The 12,252-nt window shown below is 39.4% G+C and overlaps 1 protein-coding gene across 1 annotated transcript in view; it reads right to left on the minus strand.

The window, feature by feature from the left end:
- Positions 1–12,252, minus strand: part of LOC120792060 (calsyntenin-2-like) — a 252,906-nt gene that overhangs the window by 53,633 nt on the left and 187,021 nt on the right. The window contains exons 7-8 of the mRNA XM_040131067.1: positions 10,797–11,054; positions 8,567–8,688 (exon numbers count right to left, since the gene is read on the minus strand). Of these exons, the coding sequence (XP_039987001.1) occupies positions 8,567–8,688; positions 10,797–11,054 (380 nt within the window). The remainder of the gene's footprint in view (positions 1–8,566; positions 8,689–10,796; positions 11,055–12,252) is intronic.

A 12,252-nucleotide genomic window follows, 5' to 3' on the forward strand; every position in this document is an offset into this window, starting at 1 on the left:
ATTGCTCCTCCATCCTGTCATTTAGTGGCCTCTCCAGCGAGATTTCCACTTATCTAAGATATGTAGTTTCCCAGTCTCATAAAGTGGAGGTTATATTATCCAAGGAGGGTGGGGTGTGAAAGAAATAAAAATGATGGAAAACTGCATGGAATGCTGTTTTCGAAAGTGTGTTTTTAATAAAGGCAGATTTCATTTGAGAAGCAGACTGAGATAGCAGCAGTTGAGAGACGTCTCAGCAGAATATGCTATATATGATAAAGTTGTCTGTGATGAATGAGTGATATCATTCTGATTGCAACAACACCGGCTGCTTCAATTAGGCCTATTGAATTATTATTCTAATTTAGCACAGATTGTGTTTGAGTGATATCAGAGTAGCCGCCCCCCCCCAATATGGTATATTCTGGCTTGTGTCTGTCCCAAACAGTAGCCATTTCTGACAGTTTTCCCTTTGTTGCCTTCAACTCCATCTTTCCTGTCCTCACCTACGAATTTTTCACTTTTGATCTCTGTCCCCTGAAGTGTTTCTCTCTTTCACCTACTTTTTCTGTCCCTTTTTTCATTCTCTCACCTCCCCTGTCCGCTTTCTCTATCCTTTCATCTTTCTGTGGTTATTGATTCCTGCTGTCAATAAGATCCTCCACCTGAATACAAACAAGGCTATTTGCATGACTGCTAATCAATATCAAAAATCCAGGGATGGCTACTCCGCTGTTCACAGTAAATCCACTACTTTTGATGTAAATATTTGCTCTGTGAGTACCAGGGAAGGGATGGACTCCGATGACAACCATGTTTCAGAGGGATTTTGACATGGAAGAATTGCACACTCCTCTTTTACAGGTAGAGTGGCATGGACAATCATGTATAAAGGCCAGTGTAAGCCCCCCTTTTGCTCTTGGGGTGCAGCTGGACCGTGGTCACAGTATTTGTGAGCGAAGCTGTGAGATCTTAGCCCTGAGCTGGGTAAACAGTGAAATCATAGTCCTGACCCTGAGCTGGATGGAAAAAAAACATGGAAAAACATCTGTAGGAGCCTAATACCTTACATTGTGACATCTTACACAATTAAAGTGTGTGTGCGTGTGTGTGTGTGTGTGTGTGTGTGTGTGTGTGTGTGTGTGTGTGTGTGTGTGTGTGTGTGTGTGTGTGTGTGTGTGTGTGTGTGTGTGTGTTTGTGGACCTGGTTGAGGGACTCACGAATGACTGACAAGAGAAGAATCGGGGTAGAAATCTATGACGCAGAAGTCTGCTTGCATTTCAAACAGACAGTCTGGATGACCCTTCAAAAACCTGTGTGTGTGTGTGTGTGCCCATCATGTTCTTTGGAGCCCAGTGGTTCAGCAGAGCTCTAAATTTAGCAGACTCTTTACTAAGAGTCATCTATCATTCAACACGAACCCTCCCATGGGGAGTCTGTGTGTGTGTGTGTGTGTGTGTGTGTGTGTGTGTGTGTGCGCATGTTATAGAGAGAAGGTAAAATAGTAACAAAGATTAGGTAAGAGACAGAGGGACCTGGTAAATAAAAAGGTTTTTGCTCTCTTTTCTGTTAATGCTGGATGCAAACTACGGGATTTGTCTAAAATGTATTTGTCAGTAAGTCCATACATACAGGAAAGAATGGGCAAAAAAACCCCTCTTTGTTCTTTATTAACTAGGGCACTACTGTTGCTTGATGTTTAAGGATAAAGAGGATGAAGAAAACACTGATTACACAAAGATAATAAAAAATAGTGATTTTGGCCATTGTGGATTCATTGTAAATCACTCAGGTAAATTGTTAAAATTTAAAAATGTGTAATACCAGGCCGCTTATTTTACTAATCTGTGTGGTGCTGTGTTTGTGGTTCTAAATTGCACCACCTTCATTTGCACATTCAGTTGGAGCAAAATGGGAGACAGCTGTATGTGCTATCATTGTGCGCAATACTGGTGTGTGCTCCTGATAGCAGGTGTGGCCTTCAGAGGCATCCAGTGTGTGTGAATGCCACGTGCCTTCCCTTTTGCACTACCAGTATCTCCTTCCTCTCTTAGCGAGACAGATGTTGTGTGGACCTCCGCTATTTGTTGCAAACAACACATTTTTTCCGCCTTCATAATCAAAACAATGTAATTTCATAAGCTCATCAGGTAGAGCAGTCCCTAAACATTCTGTAGTTTACTAACAAGGAATTCCTGATGACAGCAATCAACAGCAGCACATCAGCAATTTGGAAATGCCAGATGCTCAGCGTTTGGATTGTGCTCAGGAGATATTTATTTCGACAATAAGCCTGCACCAGTTAGGAGGCAACCGTGAGGGAAAATCATGCGAAGTGGTTTGCAAAAAAAAAACAACACACAAAAAAAACATGCTGTTCTCCCAATTTATTGTAATGACTGAGAGTACATTCTGGAATTGTTCATGTGTACTCTATGGATGTGAGTGCACTCTTTGAGATACGCTTGTTCGCTTTTAAATCCACATAAGAAGATGGGGAAGGGAGCATATAAAATCCTTTTGAAATTTACTTTCACATGATGGTGTTCAGGTCCATGATCTTCAAAAGCATTCACATTTCAATTGATGCAGTTGTTAAACTAGAAAATATTGAAACTTATAGGACAATTTGGCCTTTAGGCTTTCTTTTTTACTCACAGTGGGACAGGCTATGTGCAGCAGAAGTGGTGATTAATCTCGGCTCATTTTCTGGATGTTTTTTTTTTAAGGAAAGAGTACTGTAGCAGCCCTTTTCAAAATTACAGAAATGTAGTCCACGTGTAAAAGGTAAATGCTGTATTACAATTTACCGAAATATATTCCTAGAGTCAAAATTACAGTATTTCTACAGTATTTACAAACAAATTAGGTTATTATGAAATTTACGACCACTTTCTGGTTTATTGTATGTGCACACAGCTACAGTACATTAAATCCAATATTACAAATTTCCAGGGTTGAATTTACTTCAATCAATAATCAATTAAATCACCACAAACTAATTGTCACATGGTGAACCTGGAGCCTTTGGGCCCATGTGAGTCTTTTTTATTGCTTCTTTGAAAAAAATATTCAAGCTCGGCTAATGAGTGCAAAGTCTGTTGGAAAACGTGTATTTTCCTACCTTTGAGTGAAGCCTTTACCTGATCCCATAGACATCCAGTAATGGACTAAAGATGGGGTACAACAAGTCCAAAAAACAAGTCTAAAAGTCACTTTGTACTCTGTACCTGATCAAGTTATAGTGGACTTTCCTCCACAGTCTGTAACAAATTTCATCGGCAGCTATCCACCCCAAAGTTGGACTTACAAGACTCTTCACCTGACAGACTGACATCTCCATGTCAACAACCAAACTGCTACAGTGGCTTAAAAGTCTGACTATTATGTATACACTGGTAGTGCTAGAATTATCCAGAACATAAACTGTACCAATGATTTCACACAGGCTTTTCTAAATGGCATTGATAAATATACAGTATACTATGCAGTATGAGACAACTGCAGAACAACGTATGTGAACATTCGCTCATACTGTAGCTGTCTCACTTGCTTAACCTTTTTGACTCCATTTAGAACGCACAGGCCAAACCTGTTATATGTGCCACACCACATGGCTGGCCACTGATTAAATTTCCTATTTGTCCACTGTGAAATCAGAAAAAGTCCACCCTAAGGGTTTGCTTGATTGCTTCCCTGAAAAAATAAGTGTTTTCCATGGGGTAGTTGAAAGTAATGATGTCACTTCCACATTCAATTTAAACTCCTGGTGGAAACATCATTTAGATCTCAATTATCCCAGTTGTTTTTTCTCGTTCTTTTCGAAGCTGAAAGGCTCGAGGTGACTTCTCATTGATTTTCTCCTCTTGCCAAAATCCATCCACCCTGTCAGATGAGGACCCAATGCAGGCTTTGTTCTAACTGTACACTGAGCATTTCCATTTATTTCTCTGCGTGGGACACATTATCTAACTCTACAGAAACATGGAAGCAGTGAATCACCACTGACAACTAATATTCTCCTCAAACAGAAATTTTATATTTTAGAGTCCTAATGAGCCAAATACGTATCCCAGCAGCATTTCATGAACCACTGAACAGTGGCTCAAAATGTGGAAGATGAAAGTGTTGTAAAAGTTAACTTACTGATGCAAATTAGACCTCATCTGAGTGCTTAAAAGGGCAAAATGTAAATTTACTAAACTTAAAAACAAAAGAAACTTTCAGTATCTTTCAACCAGGGTCTTATTTTCATATACTGTATACGGCCTTTCTGGGTAGTTTCGTTAACTAGACCCAAACCAAGAGGAAAAATCTGAAGGGGAGTATAATGACAATAATAATAATGATAATAATGTAGAATTTTGCAATTTTCTTGAAAATAACTGCTGTGGTTAGGCTAACAAGTATAAAATATAACTCCTGAGTTGCTAAGGTTAAGCTAACCCTATCTCTGAGTTGGAGAAGCTGTTCTACATATAAAGCTGCACCAGTCAATAATTTTACATGAACAATGGGTCAAATAACATCATAATGAACCCACATATAATTATCACTCCAGTCAGCTAAAATGTGTTGTTTCTTACTCATGCTAATTTTGCACTTGCCAACTCAGCTTCAGAGAATTCGGAACTCCAGCAAAAATCGTATAGCCTTTGGGCAAGCAAAAATTTTCCAAATAACCTTAAATTTTACATAAATCATCTCCAATTCTTGGCTCCGGGGCCATACGAAAACCAACATAGACGTTAGAACCATGGGTTAACATTTTTGCTAACTGTATGGGATCTACAGTACTTATGAAGCAACTGGCTGACTAACCTAGCTAGCTTTTTGGTTAGCCAACTAGCAAACTACAGTCCTCTGCAATAATTACAAACATTTATTTAAGATTTTTTCATATATGGCATCATTCTACTTCTAAAGAAGTAAAAAAATGTTACAAAAATGATGTGCATCCTTCAAAAAAAATCTAAATGACACAAAAGTTTAAAGATGCAATGAACTAACAACGTCATTCACCACCTTTTCATATAAATTGTTTTTAAAAGGCCTGGCTGACTTAATTCAAATAAGTCATTCTTTCAGCCAGTGAATTTCCCGGAAAACCTGCACGTGCCAAAGTTATTTTTCAGACAGTGCACACCGCATCTACTATCCTACATAGTTCTTCTCATAGTACCCCTGGATTCCCCCAGGCGTGGCTCTATGATGTTTCCTCTGCGACATGGCTTTGTTCCATCCTCTGCACGGCTTCATACCCACTTTTTGATTTGGTCATTTTTTTCCTTGATTTTTGTGCTACCATGCATCCACAGTGAAAATCCTCTGACCAGTTTACTTCTGGACTAGTGCCACCGGTTATTGATGTAGCGACCTGATATAGATTGGGAGTCTGCACAGGGTGTTTTATTTTGAAAATTGACCAGATGCTCTATGCAATCCTGTGTCTGACTTCCTGCCCGTCTGCTCTGTTCAGCTTGACGTTAAAAATAGACCAGGCGCGTATTTTTAGCAGAGCAGAGCGGAGAGACGCTTCTGGGATGCTTCTGAAACCTGGGTTGGTGGAATCACAAACATTGTTAGTGGCTGTAATCGCCCCGGTGGAATCCAGGAGTAACACATGCAGGGGCTCGCTCATGGAAGATTGACAGTCTATGTCTCTGAGATGCTTGAATGAAAGTCTGTTTTTAAAGAATATGAAACTGTGCACAAAAGACACTTTCAATAAAAGCTCAATGCAAAGCTCTTCAATGAAGTCAACAAAACCCTCAGGCCATCTCTCTCAACAATGCACACAGCACAGATAGCAAAGCTTAAAAATACTGAATCACACTGAACACAATAGGCCTATACGCATAAAGCAATTCTGCCTCAAACTACTCTGTCTGTTATTAACAGATAGTACATTCTTTTTTTTTTTCAGCAGGTAAAACTAATATCTGCAGCAATCTTTTCCCCCGTTCTAGTCATTATATAGCTGCTCGTAAAGCATTATTGGATTGTGTGAGAAATTAATTATCACTTCTATGATAAACCAATGTAGGGAGAAGAGGAGATTCTTCCTTGGAAGAGTTTTGTGGGTTGGAGGTATTCAGAAGTTCATTTTGTTTAAAAGACATTGGCAGATGAGGAGGAAGTGGTGACAAGGCAAGGGGAGATAGCGACTTAATGAAAGTTTCCTTTCATGCCCCGGGGTTTCAGAGACAACTATTAACAAGAGGGAGGAAGATGAGAGAGACGATGTAAAAAAGAGAAGGAGAATTTAAAAAGTTCTTGTAAAACTGCAGTTAACTATCGTGCAGCCTGTTTTAAAGATGTATGTGTTGCAAGCACCACACACCACAGTAGACCCTAGAAACTTTTATCACCTAAAGGTAATGAAAGAAAAAAAAAAATCACTTAGTCGAAATCAATTTAGACAAGGCTACAAATTAACTCACCACCTAAATCTCTTTATTAACCACCAAGAATTGTCAAACATCAAACCTGTTGTACAAACTCAACGTGGCAAAGCAGGAAACCAATTTTAAGGTGTAATGGTTTCATCAAATGTAAAGTCCATTTTATGACATATTGAGATTATTGCAAACAAACAAGCTTGCAAATAGGGTAAAAGTCTTTGCTGGCCACCTAATTGGATTCAAGTATATATGCATTTAGGATGGATTTTACATTTTAAATAATCTGATAGTTGTATTTTTTGATTAAATATGTGTCTGATATTGAAATAACAGCTGTAGTCAATATAATCTGACACAATTTATTTTTCAAGAGCTACGTGATCAAAATACTGAAGGGCCAAGTCCAAAAACATTATTTTTATGAACTTAAATTATTGATGTGATATCAATGAAAGATTAACTGGGAGAATGCAACTCCCGACGTTGACATGATGTAATAAGCTAGAGAGAAGACGTCTCACTGCGCTGGAGTTGTTTGAACCAGAAAAACACTCAGTCCAATCGCAATTGTTGCAGAGGGTTCTTTAAACAGACAACTGTTCAGTTTAATTTTGGCTTCCTATGAAGTTACTCACAGATCTTCTACCGGTGACGTTTGTCATTTTAACCGGTGATAGCGACCGTCAGCAGCAGTTAAAAGAAACTGCTTCCTGAATGTTTCCTAGACTGCTCTCTGTCATAGTGTATGTATTATAATCATGTAGTTTGTTTAATATCATATACAAATTCTCTAAATGTAGTTTTTAATGCTACCTCCTGCTGTGGAGAAATACAAAACCCTTTATTGTTCGTTCAATTGAATTTGATTAAATTCAATACAACTTTATTTAAGGCACTTGTATGCAGCAGCTCACAAACCAGGTCAACAAATACACACACTGTAAATATGTATTCAAATACAAGAATCAGTGTCTAAAATCCCAACCATGTTTAAGTATTTCCTTTGTTGAAGGTGACCCCCCCGGCGACCTCTTTCATGCTCTCCCCCCGATCAAGACCAGTGATCTGTCTGATCAGATTAGCCCTGGGTGCTGCATCTGGATGTCCAGGCTCAGCTGTGTGTCTCTCCCCCAAATCAAATGTCCTTGCTGAGAGAGCGCAGGGTCTTGTGAGTCGAGGTGACCTGTCTGACTTTAAGACAGGATCCTTGATCAGACAGCTGCTGCCTTACACACATACACGTATACACGCATGTCCATGGAGCGAGCTCTTTTCTCTGTTTGCTACACCTGCTTGTATCCATCTCTAAAAAATATTTCAGTGTATGACATGCGATGAGGACAGACTGTTTTCTAGAATAGTACGGTGCTCAAAGTAGTGATCTAATTTTGGATGTGTTTTTCTAAAACATTTCTGGGGCTTGTACCAACATTGCCCTACTTATACCAACATTTCTGTAACAAAAAAGCCTCCCAGAATCATGGCTGCAATAATTTCCAATTCTGGTCCCATGCCAGACAACAATTCTGATCCCTTGCCAGACACAGTGTTTTATCTCTGGATATATTTGATTACTTAGCGAAATCTTTATATGATGTGTCAGGCAGTCAAATGGTAAGAAAAAACAACTCTATAACAAAATACCAACCAGAAAGTCTTCATATGCATGGCAAATATTGATAGAGAAGTCACTAAAGTCATTAAAAATGCATTGTTATTAAGTAAAGTGGTATGATTGGGGTTAATTAAAGGTTAGGCTTTGTTTGGACTGAAGGAGGATTTTTAGTGTAACCAGGCACTAAGTAGAAATGCATCTGAGTTAGTGTGTGCACACACAAACAGACACAAAACCATGGATGTGTGTAAAGCCTTTTATAAGTCTGATGTGTGAACATTTAGTGAACTGATCAGTGGTTCTGGCTTCATTATAAACCTTATACCACATTGTAAATGAACCCCAAAGTCTTACCAGAAGTCTTTTAGTATTAGTGCAAGATACAGAAAAACACATATAAAGCCAAGAAAAAAAAAATTCCCAGTGGATGTTTAATACGTGTTTAATCCAGAGATTGGCTTGTAACCTATTTATCAAATCCACAAAGGTGAACTGACATATAAAGTGAGTTTACTCAGGATACAAGTTTTACTGTCTGTCATATGTGTTCTACCATTAGCATCTTACCTGCTCCAATTTCCAGTGGAACTCTGCCGGTCTGAATGTGTCCACCTGTGTGAAGTCTCTCCTCAGCAGAAACACCAAGCGGCAATTATGGACATACAGCGAGTAGTGATGACGGTTCATCTCTGTGAGAAAGAAAGAGAGGAGCTGGCACCAGGGACCAAATCACCACACCGACTCACTGTCAGGTAAAGCAAGTCGGACACCTGGCTTTATGAAACCTCAGAAACATGGGACGGCAGGATTATTTCAAACAAACTCATCCCTCCGGACAAGCATGCTATGATGTTACTGACTTTGTTATGCTGGAACATTACAGTGCTCTAAACTTTGTTTAGGTTAACACTATTCAGACTGCCCCTTTCCCCAAATACATCTCTGGATCATGTATATATATTATGTATACATAAAGCCTAAACAAAAGACGAAGATGATAACACACAGCTACCCTAACAACAAAATTCCATTATGAGGATATGATAAGCCATAACATTAAGTTAAATGTGGGAATATTTCACGTTTATATACAGTATATAGACATTTTTTCGCAAACAATCATGCTATGCATCGTTAGCTAGCTCTATGACATAGAGGAATAAGCTGTAAGCTTTGACAGACTGTACTTTTCAGTAGGATGAATTAATTGTTGGTTTTGGTTTTTACATGGAATTTGGTGACAACAAGAGAAATATAGAATATTGCCAGTTCCGGTGGCCTTTATTGCCCCACTTGTCCTGTCATTGTGGGCTGGTGTAGCCAATATATTTGTATCATGCAGTTAGCTGCAGTTGAAAAATGACTGACTTTCTGTTGCTCACAGATTTTTTGGCATCTGCCACGTCTCTAGTCAATTGACCATCCTGATATAGAAAATCCCAAATCAGAGGCTTGGTTGGGATCAACTCATCTACTCACTTGATATCTGGCATGGGATCAGAATTGAAGTGTTAATCCCACTGACTGAATCAAAGGCTGATTTGAGAAACACTGATCCAATCAATTGCAAAATCTGGATGGATAACTCGAATGCACTGAAAAGACTAAAACCAAGAGTTTAATATTCAGTTTCTCAATACCTTCTCTTCCCTACCCTGTTTGTGGCCACCAAATAAATAGTTACATTTTTAAAAAACAAATCAGTAATTTCCTAAAACAGCTGGGCACGTACGTTTTTTGCAAATGTTATTTAAACATGAGTACATAGTGCATTTGTTGGGAACTATTTTCAGCTGTGGATTAATACATATTTCATGCTCTAGTGAGCATTACCAGTAACAGGGATTCACTTAAAATTAACTAAAGTGCCCGTGTTCATCATAATGAAGGAACACATTATCCAGTGCAACAATGTGTCTCACTGATATGTTTTTAAAGGTCCCAAATTTTACACTTTTCCTGTGTTTTATTTGAAGTTTTGATATCCATAAGAAGATATATGTATGGTTTTAAGTACCAAAAACCATCTCAATGTCGTTTTACATCTCCTCTCTAAGCTTCTTTCTGGAACTCTACAAAGAACAGGGATTTTTTTGTGTCGGTCTCTGAGCCTCTCTTCTGATTGGCTGCCTGTTTTCTGAGTGATGCAAAGCCAGGCCAACCACAGGTTACGGATTGCAGCCTACTACTGTAGCTTGGTAAAACTCACCAGTACATGCAAATGGCAATGGTCAGTCAGCGCTGAAATGAACCAAATAGACGGTCAAATGCTCTAAAATGTATTTCAGAAGAAATTTACTTTAGCCACTGGTCTCTAATATTACTATTCCTGGGAAGACTGTGCAATGATAAATATTGTGTTGTTAATCAAGTTAAAACAACAAAAAAAAAAAGGTTGGACAAAGTTGGGCCATGCTGGGGGTGTGGCTTAGGGCAGTGACTGTATAGTAGTGACATCAGAAAGTTATGGAGGTCCAGATGGCTCATATACAGGCACAGTGACTGAATGCCGGCTGTGTGCATTTCTCCGTGGGTTCAGCGTTTTGATACTTTCACAGTATTGACAGACCTGCTTTATAATCAAAAAAGACAAAGAAAGCTCACTTTCTACAATATGGGACCTTTACCTGTTCTTGGATAATAATGGAGCTCCATGGCACAGAAGAATAAGTTATATGAGATTGTGGCTACACAGAGAGGTATGATCAGTTCATCTTTGGTTTTGGTCTTGTCATGAGATTTGTTGAGAAGAAAGTCCAAGACTGTGAGTGTCAATCCGTGTCAGGTCCATACTCACCAGTCTTGTCTGAGTTACAGAGTAGTGTCTCCTTCTCAGCTCTGAGTCCAGGACTGGGTCCATGTTTCATCCACGTTGCTATGGTAAACTGGTCTGTCAGATTCTGGGGTACCACCCAGTCTGGGATTTTCGCAGCCTGACGACCATCAAACCTGAAGATCAAGTCACTGTCCCTCCCGCTGTCAGTCACCAGGGAAGCCGTCCAGTTGGTGGCAGCGCTCGAGGCAGGTAGAAGGTCAGTGCTGCCTGAGGAGGCCCCTGCGGTCACAAATAAGAGGCATGACAGAATATGTGTAGATAACAGTCACCTCATGAAGTATATGTTGGCCTAACCTTGGCTATGATTACTTATGAGTAAGGCAGACGGCAGGGCTTAATATGTAATCAATGGGCCGAGATGGATAGAGGATGTGGGTATTGATTCATGTCAAATGAGACTGACTTTCAAAAGGCAAAAGATGTGAGTCATTGTTAACAAATTCAGACCTAAAACATTCCTTTGTGGAAACAGAGAGGACATACTAACCGAGGAGTATGGTAACGCAAAGAGAAAGACGCAGCAAGTAGTTGGTGAGAAGGACGGCGTGTGGTGTAAATCAGCCAATCACATGAATTGTTTACAGCTGACACTTCTGTTATGTGATCCCTATATGTCTTGACAAAACACACTGATCTTTACGGCATTCCACTGATCCCCCCCATTCCCTTTTTCTTCTTCCCTTTAAAACCAACTCAATCATTCCTTTGACACAATAACCTCAATATGCTGCATCCTGAACGATCTGTGTTTTCAAACTGTCACCTTGACAAACGTTATTTTTGCCGGGTTGCTCACCTTGCTCCTCAATAAATTTGACGTGCCCTTACCGATCTATCTCTGCCCCTCTGTGACAGTGAAAAATGCATTTCATGTGTTTAAACCACATTTATAAATCATTTATAACAGCTTACGGATGGTGATAAATCAAAGCAATACGGAAAACATGCTGTTCCGAGAAAAAAATCGGCAATGTCAGAATTCACCATGTCTCCCTTGTCTAGCCACACAATTGCAACATGCATCTGTTCATTTCTGCTAATAGCACAACATTAGCACATAAACTGATGTTTTTCCCCAATCTTTAAAGCTCTTTTTTTCTCTACCTCTTACTCATGCCAATGTGACTCCAGTAATTAGATTCCCTCAGTAAATAAATACGCATCGACTTCTCCAGGACGCAGCTGCAGCCTTTTCTTTGCCCGATGTCTTTGTACATTATCTCAAATTGATTGTGCTTTAAAAAGCAATTACAATTTATTCTATTCGCTATCAGATAATGATTATGAGGTGCCTGAAAAGGACTCTTTAGTGGTAAACCATGCATGGACCGGGAGCCAGGGGAGGTAGGGAGAGGATGTTATGCATTCAGATGAGCTGGAATGGGGCTTGTGAATGCCGTTAGTCAAAGATGATGAC

The sequence above is a fragment of the Xiphias gladius genome, chromosome 7, assembly GCF_016859285.1.
Source record: "Xiphias gladius isolate SHS-SW01 ecotype Sanya breed wild chromosome 7, ASM1685928v1, whole genome shotgun sequence".
Classification (NCBI taxonomy): Eukaryota; Metazoa; Chordata; class Actinopteri; order Istiophoriformes; family Xiphiidae; genus Xiphias; species Xiphias gladius.